The sequence below is a fragment of the Glycine soja genome, chromosome 11 (genome assembly GCF_004193775.1).
Source record: "Glycine soja cultivar W05 chromosome 11, ASM419377v2, whole genome shotgun sequence".
Classification (NCBI taxonomy): Eukaryota; Viridiplantae; Streptophyta; class Magnoliopsida; order Fabales; family Fabaceae; genus Glycine; species Glycine soja.
The window spans coordinates 43,494,507-43,508,673 of record NC_041012.1 but is presented as its reverse complement, the minus strand read 5'-3'; the positions used below and the strand labels follow the sequence as shown (position 1 = coordinate 43,508,673).

General features: G+C 31.2%; 4 protein-coding genes across 5 annotated transcripts; 2 read left to right on the top strand and 2 right to left on the bottom strand.

Moving 5' to 3' along the window:
* Window positions 1–253: 253 nt before the first annotated feature.
* LOC114374721 (pathogenesis-related protein 1-like) lies at window positions 254–1,026 on the bottom strand. Its single transcript, XM_028332392.1, has one exon. It carries the CDS (start codon window positions 948–950, stop codon window positions 426–428), a length of 525 nt encoding a protein of 174 aa, XP_028188193.1. The 5' UTR covers window positions 951–1,026; the 3' UTR covers window positions 254–425.
* A 2,484-nt stretch (window positions 1,027–3,510) lies between these two features.
* LOC114374723 (pathogenesis-related protein 1-like) lies at window positions 3,511–4,278 on the top strand. The gene has a single exon (XM_028332393.1). The coding sequence runs from the start codon at window positions 3,585–3,587 to the stop codon at window positions 4,107–4,109; it is 525 nt and encodes a 174-aa protein (XP_028188194.1). The 5' UTR covers window positions 3,511–3,584; the 3' UTR covers window positions 4,110–4,278.
* A 2,616-nt stretch (window positions 4,279–6,894) lies between these two features.
* LOC114373721 lies at window positions 6,895–7,879 on the bottom strand. The gene has a single exon (XM_028331244.1). It carries the CDS (start codon window positions 7,679–7,681, stop codon window positions 6,956–6,958), a length of 726 nt encoding a protein of 241 aa, XP_028187045.1. The 5' UTR covers window positions 7,682–7,879; the 3' UTR covers window positions 6,895–6,955.
* Window positions 7,880–11,137: 3,258 nt separating this feature from the next.
* LOC114375208 (probably inactive leucine-rich repeat receptor-like protein kinase At5g48380) lies at window positions 11,138–13,765 on the top strand. 2 transcript variants are annotated; one of them, XM_028332977.1, is made up of 2 exons: window positions 11,138–12,190; window positions 12,491–13,765. In XM_028332977.1, exons 1-2 carry the CDS (start codon window positions 11,309–11,311, stop codon window positions 13,493–13,495), a joined length of 1,887 nt encoding a protein of 628 aa, XP_028188778.1. In that variant the 5' UTR covers window positions 11,138–11,308; the 3' UTR covers window positions 13,496–13,765. The 2 variants fall into 2 exon arrangements, with proteins under 2 accessions (XP_028188778.1, XP_028188779.1); XM_028332978.1 differs by having other exon boundaries at window positions 12,512–13,764.
* The last annotated feature ends 402 nt before the right edge of the window (window positions 13,766–14,167 follow it).

The following is a 14,167-nucleotide window of genomic DNA, read 5'->3' as shown; positions in this document are numbered from 1 at the left end:
TTTAATAACTACAAAACTCAATTTAATAACTAGTGAATCAATCTAATCAAATTTATTGAGTTGACAGATTATACATACAAGTTAGATTACGTGATTTAAAGGATAATTAACTCAACCCAACTTATCTTAAAAAGTTAAATGAATTGATCGATCGAGTTCAATCAATTTTAATATTTCTGATCGAGTTAAAAATAACCTTTAATTAGATCATTTTCTAAAAAAAATGAAAAATAGGAGTTATGAACTCGGTCACTCCATAAAAACACACATTAACATGCTTTATTTTTATTAAGTATTAATCCAATACATCAAGAAGTACATATATATACTATTACATGCATGAATTTGAAGTGTAGGATCACCTAAATTGGTGGTGTTATTATTGTTGCATGGTTATTCATAATATGTAAAGTGGTAGATAGCAGCTACAGTTTGTAGGGTCTTTCACCAACAAAGTTGCCAGGGGGATCATAGTTGCAAGTGATGAAAGTGCCTCCGTTATCACATGTCACTTTGGCACATCCAAGACGCACCGAGTTAGCCCAAACGACCTGTGTGTAGTGCAGGCACTCTCCTCCAACACAAGAGTTAGAATCATAGTCATAGTTGGATTTCTCATCAACCCACATTTTCACTGCATCTGTGCCACTTAGTTCACCAGTGCTCATTGCAATATTCTCTCCGTATTCACCACCAGAGTGGATCAGTTGGCAGTCACCTTTGCGTTGATTAGCATAGCTCTCTGCATAAGCAGCAACCGTATCATCCCAAGCCAAACTTGGAACAATCACTGTTTGTCTTGGTGATTGAGAACCCACCTCTGCTCGTGCTGCATTGTGTGCATTCACGTAGTCTTCTGCTGAATCTTGAGCGTAGGCAACATCACCCACGATCACCAACCCCAACACACACATCACACAAAACGAAATCTTAATGCACATGTACCCCATTATATTAATTATGCTTAATAGTATCACTTTCTTTAGCTATATAGAAATTGATACTAAAAGGAAAGGTTTTTGATGAAAAAGGTTGGAGCTCGTCTTAGGTATTTATAGGTTTTTTTTTTTAACATGGAATGGAATAGAATGGAAGGTGGTGACATGCATGCGGAGGAATACGGACAATCATCTTTGACGGAAAAGTGAGATGGATGACTTTTTCTTTGTTCTTTGTTGTTTTTGGAAATTTTAAAAGTCTTTAATATTTTTTAAATGACCACTATCAATTTTAGCATGTGTATGTTATATTAAGGAAATCATATAAACCACTAGTAAAATGATCAGCAGCCAGAATGACACAAATAACTAATTTTAATAGAGCAACTGTGGCTCTAATATAATATAAAATTGTAGAAGTAGGTGATGCTCTAGCCATATATACATTGTCAAATTGAACTGTTAGGAAATTGGTATGCGTCTTTATCCAATTCGTTTATTTTATAAAGAAAAAACGAAAACTGACACATTCAAGGCCTTTGGATAAAGTTTTTGTGACAACTGATCGACTAAAATATTTATAATATTTAAATAACACTTTCAAAAGTGAAAATCAATCCAAGTCATTCCTGTACGTGTTGTACATGCATGCTATAATATTTATAATCTTGAGCGATTCTTACGTAATACACGCTACTTGTTAATTCATTGTGCTTTGAGATTTCAATCTCAGAAAGTGAAAACTTAAAGATGAACTGTGTTTCAATTTGTCCAATTGGGTTCGAGTCAGTATAAAATTTTGTAATCCAAGCTAGGCTATCCCAAAATTTTGATAACCATGAGCCATTTGAATTGGTATGAAATCAAATGGGTCAAACTGATGTGAACAAAATTAACCAGAAAAAAGTGCAACATGTAGAGAATTGGCAAATCAACTCAAAACTGGTAGCGCAACCAGTTTTAATTTTTTCTTTCTCAAGGCTATGCAACATGTGTTTTTGTAAAGTAAAATGATGTTGAGATTGTGTAATACATGATGGTTCTCGAGGATTGAAATATGCCATACTAATCCATAGGAAAAATAGTTTTTAAATATAGTTTTAAGTAAAAACTGTGTATGTATCAGAAGATAATCATATATTTTAGTTAGAAATAATTAATACGAGTAGAAAATTTCTCTCTTAAAATATTTAAACCAATTCAATATTCAGGAGTTGAACTTTCAAAATCACTTGTTAAAAAAAATCTTGTGTTGAATAATCCGCACCCTTGACAATTTTTAGAAATAATTTTTAGGACAGTGATTAATTAAGTTATCCCAAATAACCATGCATACATATACTAAACTTTAAATAGATCAAACGTTTGTGTTGGATAATTTTACAGTCAATATTTACTCATTATATTTTAAAAAGTATTTTATACAAATTAAGTTATATTTATTTAATGAATGTATTAAATAATTTTATAAAAAATCTAAATTTGATTTATTTAGCACAGACACACAGATAAAGAATTATTGGACGAAATAACTCTATCAAGTTACTTGTAAAATAGCTTTATCCTCTTCCTTGCCAATTCTATATATTGTTTTATGCAATATATATAATCATATTCTATATAATCTGTTTAATAAGTAAATAAAATTCTTATTAATTTAACAAATTTGATTAGAGATAATAAATCATTAAATTAGGAGTAATCTCATGGGATTGGTTGATGGAATAAATCTCAGTCTTGTATCTAATAAGTTATAGTTTAGGTCAAGCTCTCACTCATCTCCTAAACAGTAAGGAAAAATAATTAAATTAGGATTAAATTCTTCCATCAGTTTAATGATGACTCATCATTCAATTTTCGAAGTACTGGTAATTTGATTAAATAAAAGCATACTCACGTACTTATTGAGTTATTGTATTAATATTTTTTATTAAAATTCTCTCTGAATACAGGCTTTGGAAAATCATATATCTTTGTGTGTGTGGTAACAAAGGGAGAAAATTAATCGGGAAGTAAGTTCGAGACCTCTGCATGCAGTTAAATAAGGTTGTTCCCGCAATCAAATGAAACTTCATCCACGAAGGTGCATCATGCAGTTTGGATAAAGACGCACATATACCTATAATCTAGAAGTTCAATTTGGATTTTCATGCGAGCACTATACGGCTTGAACAACACCTACTCCTATATATATATATATATATATATATATATATATATATATATATATATATACACGGTATTTGAGAAGATTTGTCATTGGAGCGAAAGTAGCTTTATTAATATTAATTATTTGTGTCATTATGGCTGCTGATCACTTTACTAGTGGCTTATATGACTTCCTTAATATAACATACACATGCTAAAATTGATAGTGGTCATTTAAAAAATATTAAAGACTTTTAAAATTTCCAAAAACAACAAAGAACAAAGAAAAAGTCATCCATCTCACTTTTCCGTCAAAGATGATTGTCCGTATTCCTCCGCATGCATGTCACCACCTTCCATTCTATTCCATTCCATGTTAAAAAAAAAAACCTATAAATACCTAAGACGAGCTCCAACCTTTTTCATCAAAAACCTTTCCTTTTAGTATCAATTTCTATATAGCTAAAGAAAGTGATACTATTAAGCATAATTAATATAATGGGGTACATGTGCATTAAGATTTCGTTTTGTGTGATGTGTGTGTTGGGGTTGGTGATCGTGGGTGATGTTGCCTACGCTCAAGATTCAGCAGAAGACTACGTGAATGCACACAATGCAGCACGAGCAGAGGTGGGTTCTCAATCACCAAGACAAACAGTGATTGTTCCAAGTTTGGCTTGGGATGATACGGTTGCTGCTTATGCAGAGAGCTATGCTAATCAACGCAAAGGTGACTGCCAACTGATCCACTCTGGTGGTGAATACGGAGAGAATATTGCAATGAGCACTGGTGAACTAAGTGGCACAGATGCAGTGAAAATGTGGGTTGATGAGAAATCCAACTATGACTATGATTCTAACTCTTGTGTTGGAGGAGAGTGCCTGCACTACACACAGGTCGTTTGGGCTAACTCGGTGCGTCTTGGATGTGCCAAAGTGACATGTGATAACGGAGGCACTTTCATCACTTGCAACTATGATCCCCCTGGCAACTTTGTTGGTGAAAGACCCTACAAACTGTAGCTGCTATCTACCACTTTACATATTATGAATAACCATGCAACAATAATAACACCACCAATTTAGGAGATCCTACACTTCAAATTCATGCATGTAATAATATATATACGTATTAATACTCAATAACAATAAAGGATGTTCCTTGTGTATTTTTACCGGTTTACCGGTTGACGAAGTTCATAATTCTTATTTTTTATTTTTTTTTATATTGAAAAAAAGATTTAATTAAAAATTATTCTTAACTCGATCATAACTGGATTAAAAATGTTAAAATTTGATTGAATTCGATCGATCAATTCATTTAACCTTTTAAAATGAGTTGGGTTGTGTTAATTTTTTTTCAAATTACGTAATCTGACTTTCATATATAATTTATCAACTCAATAAATTTTATTGGATTGATTCACTAATCATCAGATTGAGTTTTGTAGTTATTAAATATTTTTTTACAAATAATAAAAAGATTTATAAGAGAATATAGTAGGAGAACTTAGCATTGCTTTTTAATTAATTGGAACGATAGCTGGTCATTTTAACGATTTATTCTGCGCTGTTGCAACTTAAAATAACTCGATTTGAAAAGAGCATATATATTACAGATTGGAGATAATAACAATATTATACTGTCAAACTCCTACCTACCAAAAAAACTGTTGTCAAACTCATACCCGATTTGAAGTCCATATATTTTTGGAGCCCAAAAGTAGATGAATTGGTCATACTATTGGATTGGGCTTCTCTGTATACTTCTATGAGCTGTTGTTAACTTGAGGTGTAGGAAGCAACAACCACTTTTATGTGTTTTTAACTAATGCTGCACCAGCCAGGGCAGAATACTTGCTGATTTTTTATGTAAAGCATTTAGTTCATAACTCACCATGGTTCATGTTGCTTGGAGCATCAAGACTGATTCTAGAAGTGGAGATAACAGGAAGGGGAACTTTCCAAGATACATATATGTTAATCCAAATAGTTTCAATCTTATCATTTGATTGTTCATCATCATTCAAAAATTAAAATTGTTTCTATAACTGGTTTGCCAAGAGAAAGAGCAATAACTTGAATTTAAGAATCTAAACCTCTTTATAACTCTAATTCTTTTTTAAGAGTTTTAGAGAAGATGAAGATTTGTATGTATAAGAACTAAATTTTCATGTCTATTTGGATTAAGCATATTTCTTTTCCATAGAATGGATAAAGAAATATGTGCTTAAGTTTTTTTCGTAACCTATAGACTTAGGTACGAACTTGGTATATACCTAAAATGTATTCAAGTGAAGTATTCAATTTATAAAAAAAAAAGTATATTTGGTATGTAATTGATATGCACCCAGCGAATACTAGATACCGATACGGTATGATTTTAAAATTATTCATACTTACGACTATAACAGTAAGTTAGACACTATTAGTGGTGCTTTTCTTATTTTGTTTGAATAGATTGCTGAATGAAATTTGTACAATTTGCTTCTTCACTTTTGCACTGATAAATATGCTAAGCGGAAAAAAGATTGGAGGAGTCAACAGAATGTAATCTGTATGTTTCTGCACTCATTGGCCTAATGGTCAACTTCTATTTGCATCCTAAGATGACAGCTCAATACTGGTAGTCTTTAAACAATATATTATAAACATTATCAGCCGTCTAATTAATTATGGTTAGCAACAAACACTTTTTGTTCATAGACTTGTATAGAAGTTTATGATAATTGAAATGCAGCTGAAAATGTACAACAGGAAATCTTCCCCATAATTACCATAAAATCCATGAAGTTGAGTGGTCGATTTTTTCCTTATAATCCGATATATGGACATCCCAATAATAATCACAAAGCCCTCAAATAAAGACAAACAAATAAATAAATAACAAGGAAGACAAAATAAGAGAAAAGTTTAGCAACACAAATACTCCTAAAACATCTGTCAAAAAAACCAAATCCCACAGAAGAAGTAATGGAGATTGAATTAAATAATCACCAGTTGCACATTCTTCACATTCTAAAAGAAATAATAAAATAGCGGCCAGAGTTAGAAAAACATGAAAAGGGCCGCTGAGACAAGAGTCATGCCAATTATTAATGTTTTAGAAGAAGCATAAGAAATAAAAATGTATAAAATCATTACCAAAACATTATATAAAAAATAATATTAAAAAAGAGCCTTTACTGTATAAAGGTAGTGACCAGATTCTTTATTAAAGATAATTAGTTTTCAATAAAATTTGTAAATATTATATTAACAACACGATAACAAAATTATCCATTTTATTTTCTATTTGAGCTTTTAAATTTCTGAACTATTAAATTAAAGTATTGATAGTTACTAATTAATTGAACTCAAATATAAACAAATATTCATATATCTGATTTGAGCATTTATACTTATTAATTGAATTCAAATATAAACAAATATAAAATAGATATGCATGTATAAAAAAAATAGTTCTTAAATTTCCCAAGTATCATATCTAGTCCTTAAATATGGCACCATCAATATATAGTTGGTCCATATTCCCTAACATTACAAAATTAATTATTTAACCTAAACTTCTGGCTATTATTATCGATTTGACCCCTAAATTTGACAATCATAACTCAAATTTGGTTCTTCGTATAGAAACTAAGTTAATTAATTGATGTGCAATAAAATTATGAATTAAATTTATTGATGCACGCGACCAGTGGTGGAGCCAGAAAAATTATAAAGCCTGGGCAAAAATTTAAAGATAGCAAATTCACATTGTATATAATATGTAAATAGTAATCAATCAAAATAAAAGAAACTCGTCATTTTGTCAACAAAAATATAGTTTAAAATAAAAGAGATAAACATAATCTTACAATAGCGGGTTAAATAAAATTACGAGGCAAGTGTCCTTTCCGAGACTTCTTTGCGGTAAATGTTCGAATAATATCAATATCATCAAGTGACTTGAATATCTCCCGCTCGGTGTAACATACCATCAAGTCATTGAACCACACATCGTTGATCTTATTGCGCAATTTAGACTTGATAATCTTCATTGCTGAAAAAGCTCTTTCAACGGATGCTGTCGACACCGGCAATATCAAAGCTAGCTCAATAAGTTTATAAACCAATGGAAATACCAAATGTTTCTCAGTTTGAACCATCTTCATAGCCAAACTTTGAACATCTTCACAAGTGGAAAAAGAAGCATTTCTTCTCACTTGAAGCACATAAGTTTCAAGTTGATCCCTAATTGTTCCTCGGTCATCATCAGAAAAGTCTGCATGATAAATATCAGCAAGACGAGCAAGCTTATCAACATCAAACTTGGAGAAAGAGTTCTTGGGGTCAAGACATGAGAAGCAATCAAGTATAATGTTACTTCCTTCACTAAAGCGGTGATCCATCTCCACACATATTTTATCAATAGCAACATAAAAAATCTCTGGACGGTAATGATGAAGATTAGTGATAGTCCTCCCTTCTGCTCTTGAACGACCCCGAACTGGTAGCAACACAAAATCCTTGGACATCGGCAAAAAAATTATTCCAGCCACTCTCTCTCTCATTGTGCCCAACCGAGCTTTGACAACATCAACTAATTCCATGGCATTCACAATATTAAGATCTTTTCTTTGCAATATATTTGAAAGCTCGTTTGTTTCCTATGACCTGGATCACGCACAATCTCATTTGGGTTAAACTCATTAACCATATTAGGTGGCGGTTCTAATTCGGCTTCTTGTTGTACAACATTCACATTCTCAATACTTGCTCTATCAACCAAAAATCTCCTCATCTCTGAAATTAAATGATCTTAAGTTAATACTCAATTAACAATTAAAATCATAAGAATCAAAATTTAAATAAGAATAGTTTTTCAAAATAAAAGTAATCTCTTATGATTTATAAAGAGTAGGAACAAGCATTATATTATATTCAATTAAACACCATTATAGAAACTAATAAAATTAGATAACCAAAAGAAACCTTTATTGTAGATAATTTATCTATCAATAAACAAATTTACAAGTGGTATGATTCCACTGTAAAAGATCTTTTTACTGCTATTATAAATAATACTATATGCTTATAATATTACTAGATACACACTTTAGTTTGACTTATCAATAAAACTTTTATAACCAATGAATCTTGCTGTGTAGTAGCTTAATCTGACACTTAGCAGCACACAAAATGACAAAATATATTATAAAGTAAATATTTTTTATAATGAAATTTATTGAAGTTATCAGTATGATACAATATTATAATTTCACCATATGAGATTTTAGATAAACTTGAAAAATATGTGACCCATTTTCACAATGTTAGTACTTCTATATAACATAAAATATTTAACCTTTCAAAGACAAACCCAAATTTTTCTTCTTCTCTGTGTCTGCTACTACTAGGCGGTGCAAATAAACCCAAATTTTTCTTCTTCTTCTTCTCTGCTACCTTTGTGTTAATTGTTTCAATTTAAAATCACAATCAGTTGAAATTAAACAACTAAGGGGAAGGCGGTAGTTGGAAAAGAACCAGTAGGTGTCGATGGCGGAAGCTTTAAGGTTTCTACAGTGTTGCTGCGGTGACGAAGCTTTACTTCTTTTGTTTCTGTTACCTATATTTTTGCCCTTCTAATTTTTAACTCTTACAATTGTTTTGCCCTTCCAATTTCTTGCCCTTTCTTTAATATTTTTCTTTTAATTTTCTCCATTTTTATGTTTGTGTAAAATTATTTCATAATTTATATATAAGTATTTATTTATTATAAATTATAAATTTTAGTTATATAAAATAAACATTCACTAAAATACTAGTAATTGATAAATGTACAACTTAGATTTATAGAACAACATCACATGATATTTGCTTTAAGCTCATAGTAAATTTGTGAAAAAGCTGACCAATAATAATGAATTCATGTGATTGGTGTTTCTATAGTTGTTATTACCCTATTGCATGAATTATCGTAATTATTGTTTACAAAGGGTAAATAAATGAGAAGGAAAATTCTACCAAGAAAAAAAAAAAAAAAAAGAGTGAAGGATAAGAATACACAGTCCACAAAAAGGGTTATGCCAGCTAGTTCAACTAACTATTTAACATCAAGATACTTTTTGTTGAATCTGCGTGCTAAACATGATAGTTGCCCGTTTAATTCATTAATAAAGAAAAATAATAGTACAACACCAAAAAAAAAATAAAAATATTAGTAACATAAAATTAAAAGGGTTAGCCTGGGCAATTGCACAGGGTAGCCGGGCCTTGAAACCGCCTATGCACGCGACAAAGTCAAGGCCTAAAATTGATAGGTGACAAAATTAGAGATCAAATTGTCTAATTTCAACGTTCAAGACTAAATTATTGATAGTTACTAATTTCAAAAATTACTTTTCATTATAATTTCAGAAACTAAAATAAATTATTATTATCATTATTATTATTATTTAAGGAGAACATAAAGGTTTACTGTAATTTTTTTGAAATAAATTGAAATATGAAATGTAATAATTATTTAAACACACACACACACTCATAATTATTAAATTTTAAGTTATTCCATATTCACCAATTAATTAAACAATTGGTTTTATCAAAAACTTTAACTTAACTAAAAAATAAAATAAAAGTGAACAAAGTTTGTACATTTGTAGCTGTTTAAATTTTTTTTGTACCAAATAGTATTTGTAATGTGAAAAAATATATACGAAAGACATCCAAGTATAAGGGAGATTTATTTTTTTTCGTAATAGGAAATTTTGAGTTATAGAATGTAAAAACTTAGCTGCTTCTTGACCAAGCTTAATGAATTATAAATCCTTTTATTGAGAAATAGTTTTACATATAAAAAATTAGGGAGATGAAAATATGGAAAACGCTGTAAAAGAAAATTTGTAATTTTATACATTTTTATTTCTTATGCTTCTTCTATTATTGTTTTTTCTATCTCTCTTTACTTTTCTTATCTCAATTCACATTTTGTCTCTCTCTCTCTCTCTTTCTGTAACTCTCTTTATCACTCAAGAATCAATATAGATATGTAATTCCCAAAAAAAATATAGAATCATTATTTTTCATAATTTTTTATAAGTCATCCTCTCCATTTTTTCCAAATAATTATTAATTAATTAAAAATTAAAGAAATATTATTTCATGAAGTTTTTATTTTTTATTTTTCATATCATGAATATATTATTCTTATTATTACAAAATTTAAGATTAATTATATTTTTAAAACTTTAACATTAGAATAAGATATAATAAAGATTTTTTATCTTCAGAATTGCTTACTTGAATTTTATATATCGAACTCCTTTCTCCCGCTATAGCATATAGTCTTGTACTTTTTTTACTTTATATAGTAATAGTTTTTGTGAAATATAATTAATTATTATGAATTTTTTAGTTGTTAATTTTTATATGATCTCTTTCAAGAAAATCCTCTAACTCTACCCCCTGTAAAAGACTTTAAATTATTTTCTTAACTATATTCCAACTCTTCTTTTCAATATAACGTGATCAATCAGTGATGTCCAGTTCTAGTCAACAGTTTAAATTTTTAAAGAATACAAAATAGATATTAAAAGGATTCTCGTATATTGTTAATTATTATTACGTAGGAGTGAGTTGTAGAAAGGTCGTTTGATTGGTTAGCCTTAGATGCTCTTACAAGCCAGTTCTCTGGAGTAGTATAAATCCCCTAGTACTAATCACAAAAATAAAATGATTAGAAGAAACATGACATTACCGATCTTCTTATTTATAAAACCAAAATATAGCAGTAATTAATTAATGTTCTAGTCATATTGTGTTTATGTGAAAATTCAAATTGAACTTCTAGGAAACTGCTATGCTATATGGATCTTGATTCAGTTTATTTAGTAACCAAAAAAGAAAACAAAACTTTGACACAGTCAGGGCGTTTGGAAGTTTTCGCCATTTCATCACTACAAACAACTGACTAGGAAATTATAAAATACGCAGTAACTTGGAAAATGAAAACTAATTCAACTCATGTATAGTCATATATTAATTCCCCTGTTGTTTTTGACATGCATGTCATGATATATATATATAGCCTTGCCCGCGGTTCTTACCTTCACTGTACATGTTAATTAATTCTTTCATCTTTGAGATTTCAATAGAGGCAAATTACCTCAGAAAGAAGAAACTTAAAGATGAACTATATCTTGCAATTTGTCCATCTTCACTAGTTTTGATGTCGCAATATGTCTACAAAAATGAAGCCTACCACTAAAAATTTTAATGTTCTCCCTATTTTCTTGGGGTCATTATTCTGTCTCTTTTTGGCAGGTTTGGATGCTGAAAGTGACGTCTATTGCTTGCAAACCATCAAGAAATTGGATCAGTTTAATCACTTATCTAGCTGGGATTTCAAGAGCAACACTGAAGGTGACATGTGTAGATTTAGCGGTGTTGAATGCTGGAATAACGTGAAAGTAATCGGTCTCAGTCTTTCTAACAAGGGGCTGAAGGGCCAGTTTCCTAGTTGCGTTGAAAATTTCGCATGGTTGCAGACTCTGAACCTCTCACACAACGAGCTTTCTGGATATATCCTTTCTGATATCTCAACTAGTCAGTTGACATATCTGACCTCACTCGATCTCTCAAATAACAATTTCTATGGTGAAATTCCAAAGGGTATTGCCGATTTGTCAGGCTTAATTACCCTAAGACTTGATAGCAACCAGTTAAGTGGCCAAATCCCACAAGAACTTGGGTTGCTTTCCCAGCTTATAGATTTTAGTGTTGCTAACAACTTGTTAGAAGGGCCAGTGCCTGTTTTTGTCAGCAATGTTAATGTGAGTTTGAGCTATGCAAATAATAGTGGACTCTGTGGGGGAGCACTAGGAAGCTGTGACGAAAGCTTGTTTGGTAGAACGTTTTGGTATAGTTTTATTATTGGTTTTGTTTCTTCAGCAACTTCTGTCCTAGTATCTTTCATGGTCTACTATGCCCCTTGGACAGAATTCAAAAAGAGGAGGAGTAACGCTATTCATCCCTTAATGAAGAAGCAGAACCATCAAAAGAACACTAGACAAGAAGCTGAATTGCTACCACTAGCCATGCAAGAGCAAGGAAGCAAAGAGGTACTCTCTCTTTCTCTCTCTCTCTCTGTTTCTCTATTGATCAGTTGTGAGCACATGATATTTGAGATCAAACACTGATATCATTACTTTAAGGTCACGTCACGTATTTATTTTCAAATTTTTATGTCCATGATATATCAAGATTGTGACATATATTTCATCTAAGCTACCAAGATTGTTGGAGAGATTGATTCCTAATTATGAAAATCTAATGTAATCTCTGTTTGTACATCATATATTAAGGTCATATATGCTACATATTTAATTATTTTCAAATTTTACTGTCCATGAAATGCCAAGATTGTGACATTTCATCTACAGCTATCAAGATTGTTGGAGAGATTGATTCCTAGAATGAGCTTCAAGGAATTATGCAAGGCAACCGATTACTTTAGCACAGATAACGTTTTAGGGATAGGAACGACAGGGATTATGTACAAGGCAAAGGTACCAAATAACTGTTTTCTAGCAGTTAAGAGACTATATGGCGCTGATGAATACAAGAGGGAATTCTTACTTGAAACAATGATTCCGGGGAGACACAGGCACAGAAACATAGCTCCATTGGTAGGATTCTGCATAGAAAAAAGAGAAAGGATTTTGGTGTATAAGTACATGTCTAATGGAAGACTCAGTGATTGGTTCCATTCTGATGAAGGAGATCAAAAAATAAAACTAGAATGGCCAGAGAGAATTCACATTGCACTTGGGATTGCAAGAGGTTTATCTTGGCTCCACAAAAGGTGCAAGATATTCCATCTTAATTTAGATTCAGAGTGTGTCTTGCTAGACAGGTATTTTGAGCCAAAAATATCCAATTTTGAGAAGGCAAAATTTCTAAACCAGACAGTTGAAGATCATGTGAGGATGAAATTGTTTTTGATTGATGGACATGGGGTGAAGGGTTCTGTTGAGAAGGATGTCTATGACTTTGGAATAATCCTTTTTGAACTTATAACAGGGAAAAGATTAAGTTCAACGACTGATTCTTCTGACAGTGTAAATGGTCAGTTGATGAACTATATCAGCAATAACTTGTTCACTGATCCTGCAGATTTTTATGATACCATTGACGAATCTATCATAGGGAAGGGTTTTGACGATAAAATCCTTGGTCTCCTCAAAGTTGCATGTGACTGTGTTAAAGGTTCTTTAAAGCAAAGGCCAAAGATGGTTGATATGCACAAAACTATAAGAGCCATGTGGGAAGGCTATAAACCCTGGTTTGATTCTGAAAGGCTGGAACTCTCTCTGGGTTGTTCTGACCATATAACATGCATCAGCGAAATAGAATGTATTTGTTGAAACGTAAGACCTGTTTTGTATGTGTGTAGTGTAGGTTCCGACAATGAATGTCTGTTTATTTATATACAACACTGTCAAGTTAAAGCTTTGTAATTTTATGATTCAAATTGAGCAAAATAAGGAATCATTTAACGAGGACGAGGACTTCTAATAATAATATATTAGACTTTGTTTTTGAAGTTATTGCCCAACTAAAACAGTTTATCCTACTATTTTGAAATTAAAACATATTAATATGGGTAGACTTTGTTTCCTCGTCATATCTAATAAGGGAATCAATTTTAATATATCCTTGCTTTGTGGTACAGCTGCTTGGAGGCCCTCTTCTTACACAACATTAATAATTGGCATGACTCTTGCTGTCTCAGCGGCCCTTTTCATGCTTTTCTAACTCTGGCCGCTATTTTATAATTTCTTTTAGAATGTCAAGAATGTGCAACTGGTGCCATTACTTCTTCTGTGGGATTTGGTTTTTTTGACAGATGTTTTAGGAGTATTTGTGTTGCTAAACTTTTCTCTTATTTTGTTTTCCTTGTTATTTATTTACTTGATTGTCTTTATTTGAGGGCTTTGTGATTATTATTGGGACGTCCATATATCTGATTAAGGAAAAAATCGACCACTCAACTTCATGGCTTTTATGGTAATTATGGGGAAGGTTTCCTGTTGTAC

Excerpts from the sequence above, each read along its gene's own strand:
- LOC114374721 (XM_028332392.1), bottom strand. The coding sequence starts at position 950 with ATGGGGTACATGTGCATTAAGATTTCGTTTTGTGTGATGTGTGTGTTG.
- LOC114374723 (XM_028332393.1), top strand. The coding sequence starts at position 3,585 with ATGGGGTACATGTGCATTAAGATTTCGTTTTGTGTGATGTGTGTGTTG.
- LOC114373721 (XM_028331244.1), bottom strand. The coding sequence starts at position 7,681 with ATGGAATTAGTTGATGTTGTCAAAGCTCGGTTGGGCACAATGAGAGAG.
- LOC114375208 (XM_028332977.1), top strand. The coding sequence starts at position 11,309 with ATGTCTACAAAAATGAAGCCTACCACTAAAAATTTTAATGTTCTCCCT. Across the intron at positions 12,191-12,490 it reads AAGAGCAAGGAAGCAAAGAG|ATTGTGACATTTCATCTACA; the intron begins GTACTCTCTCTT and ends TGAAATGCCAAG.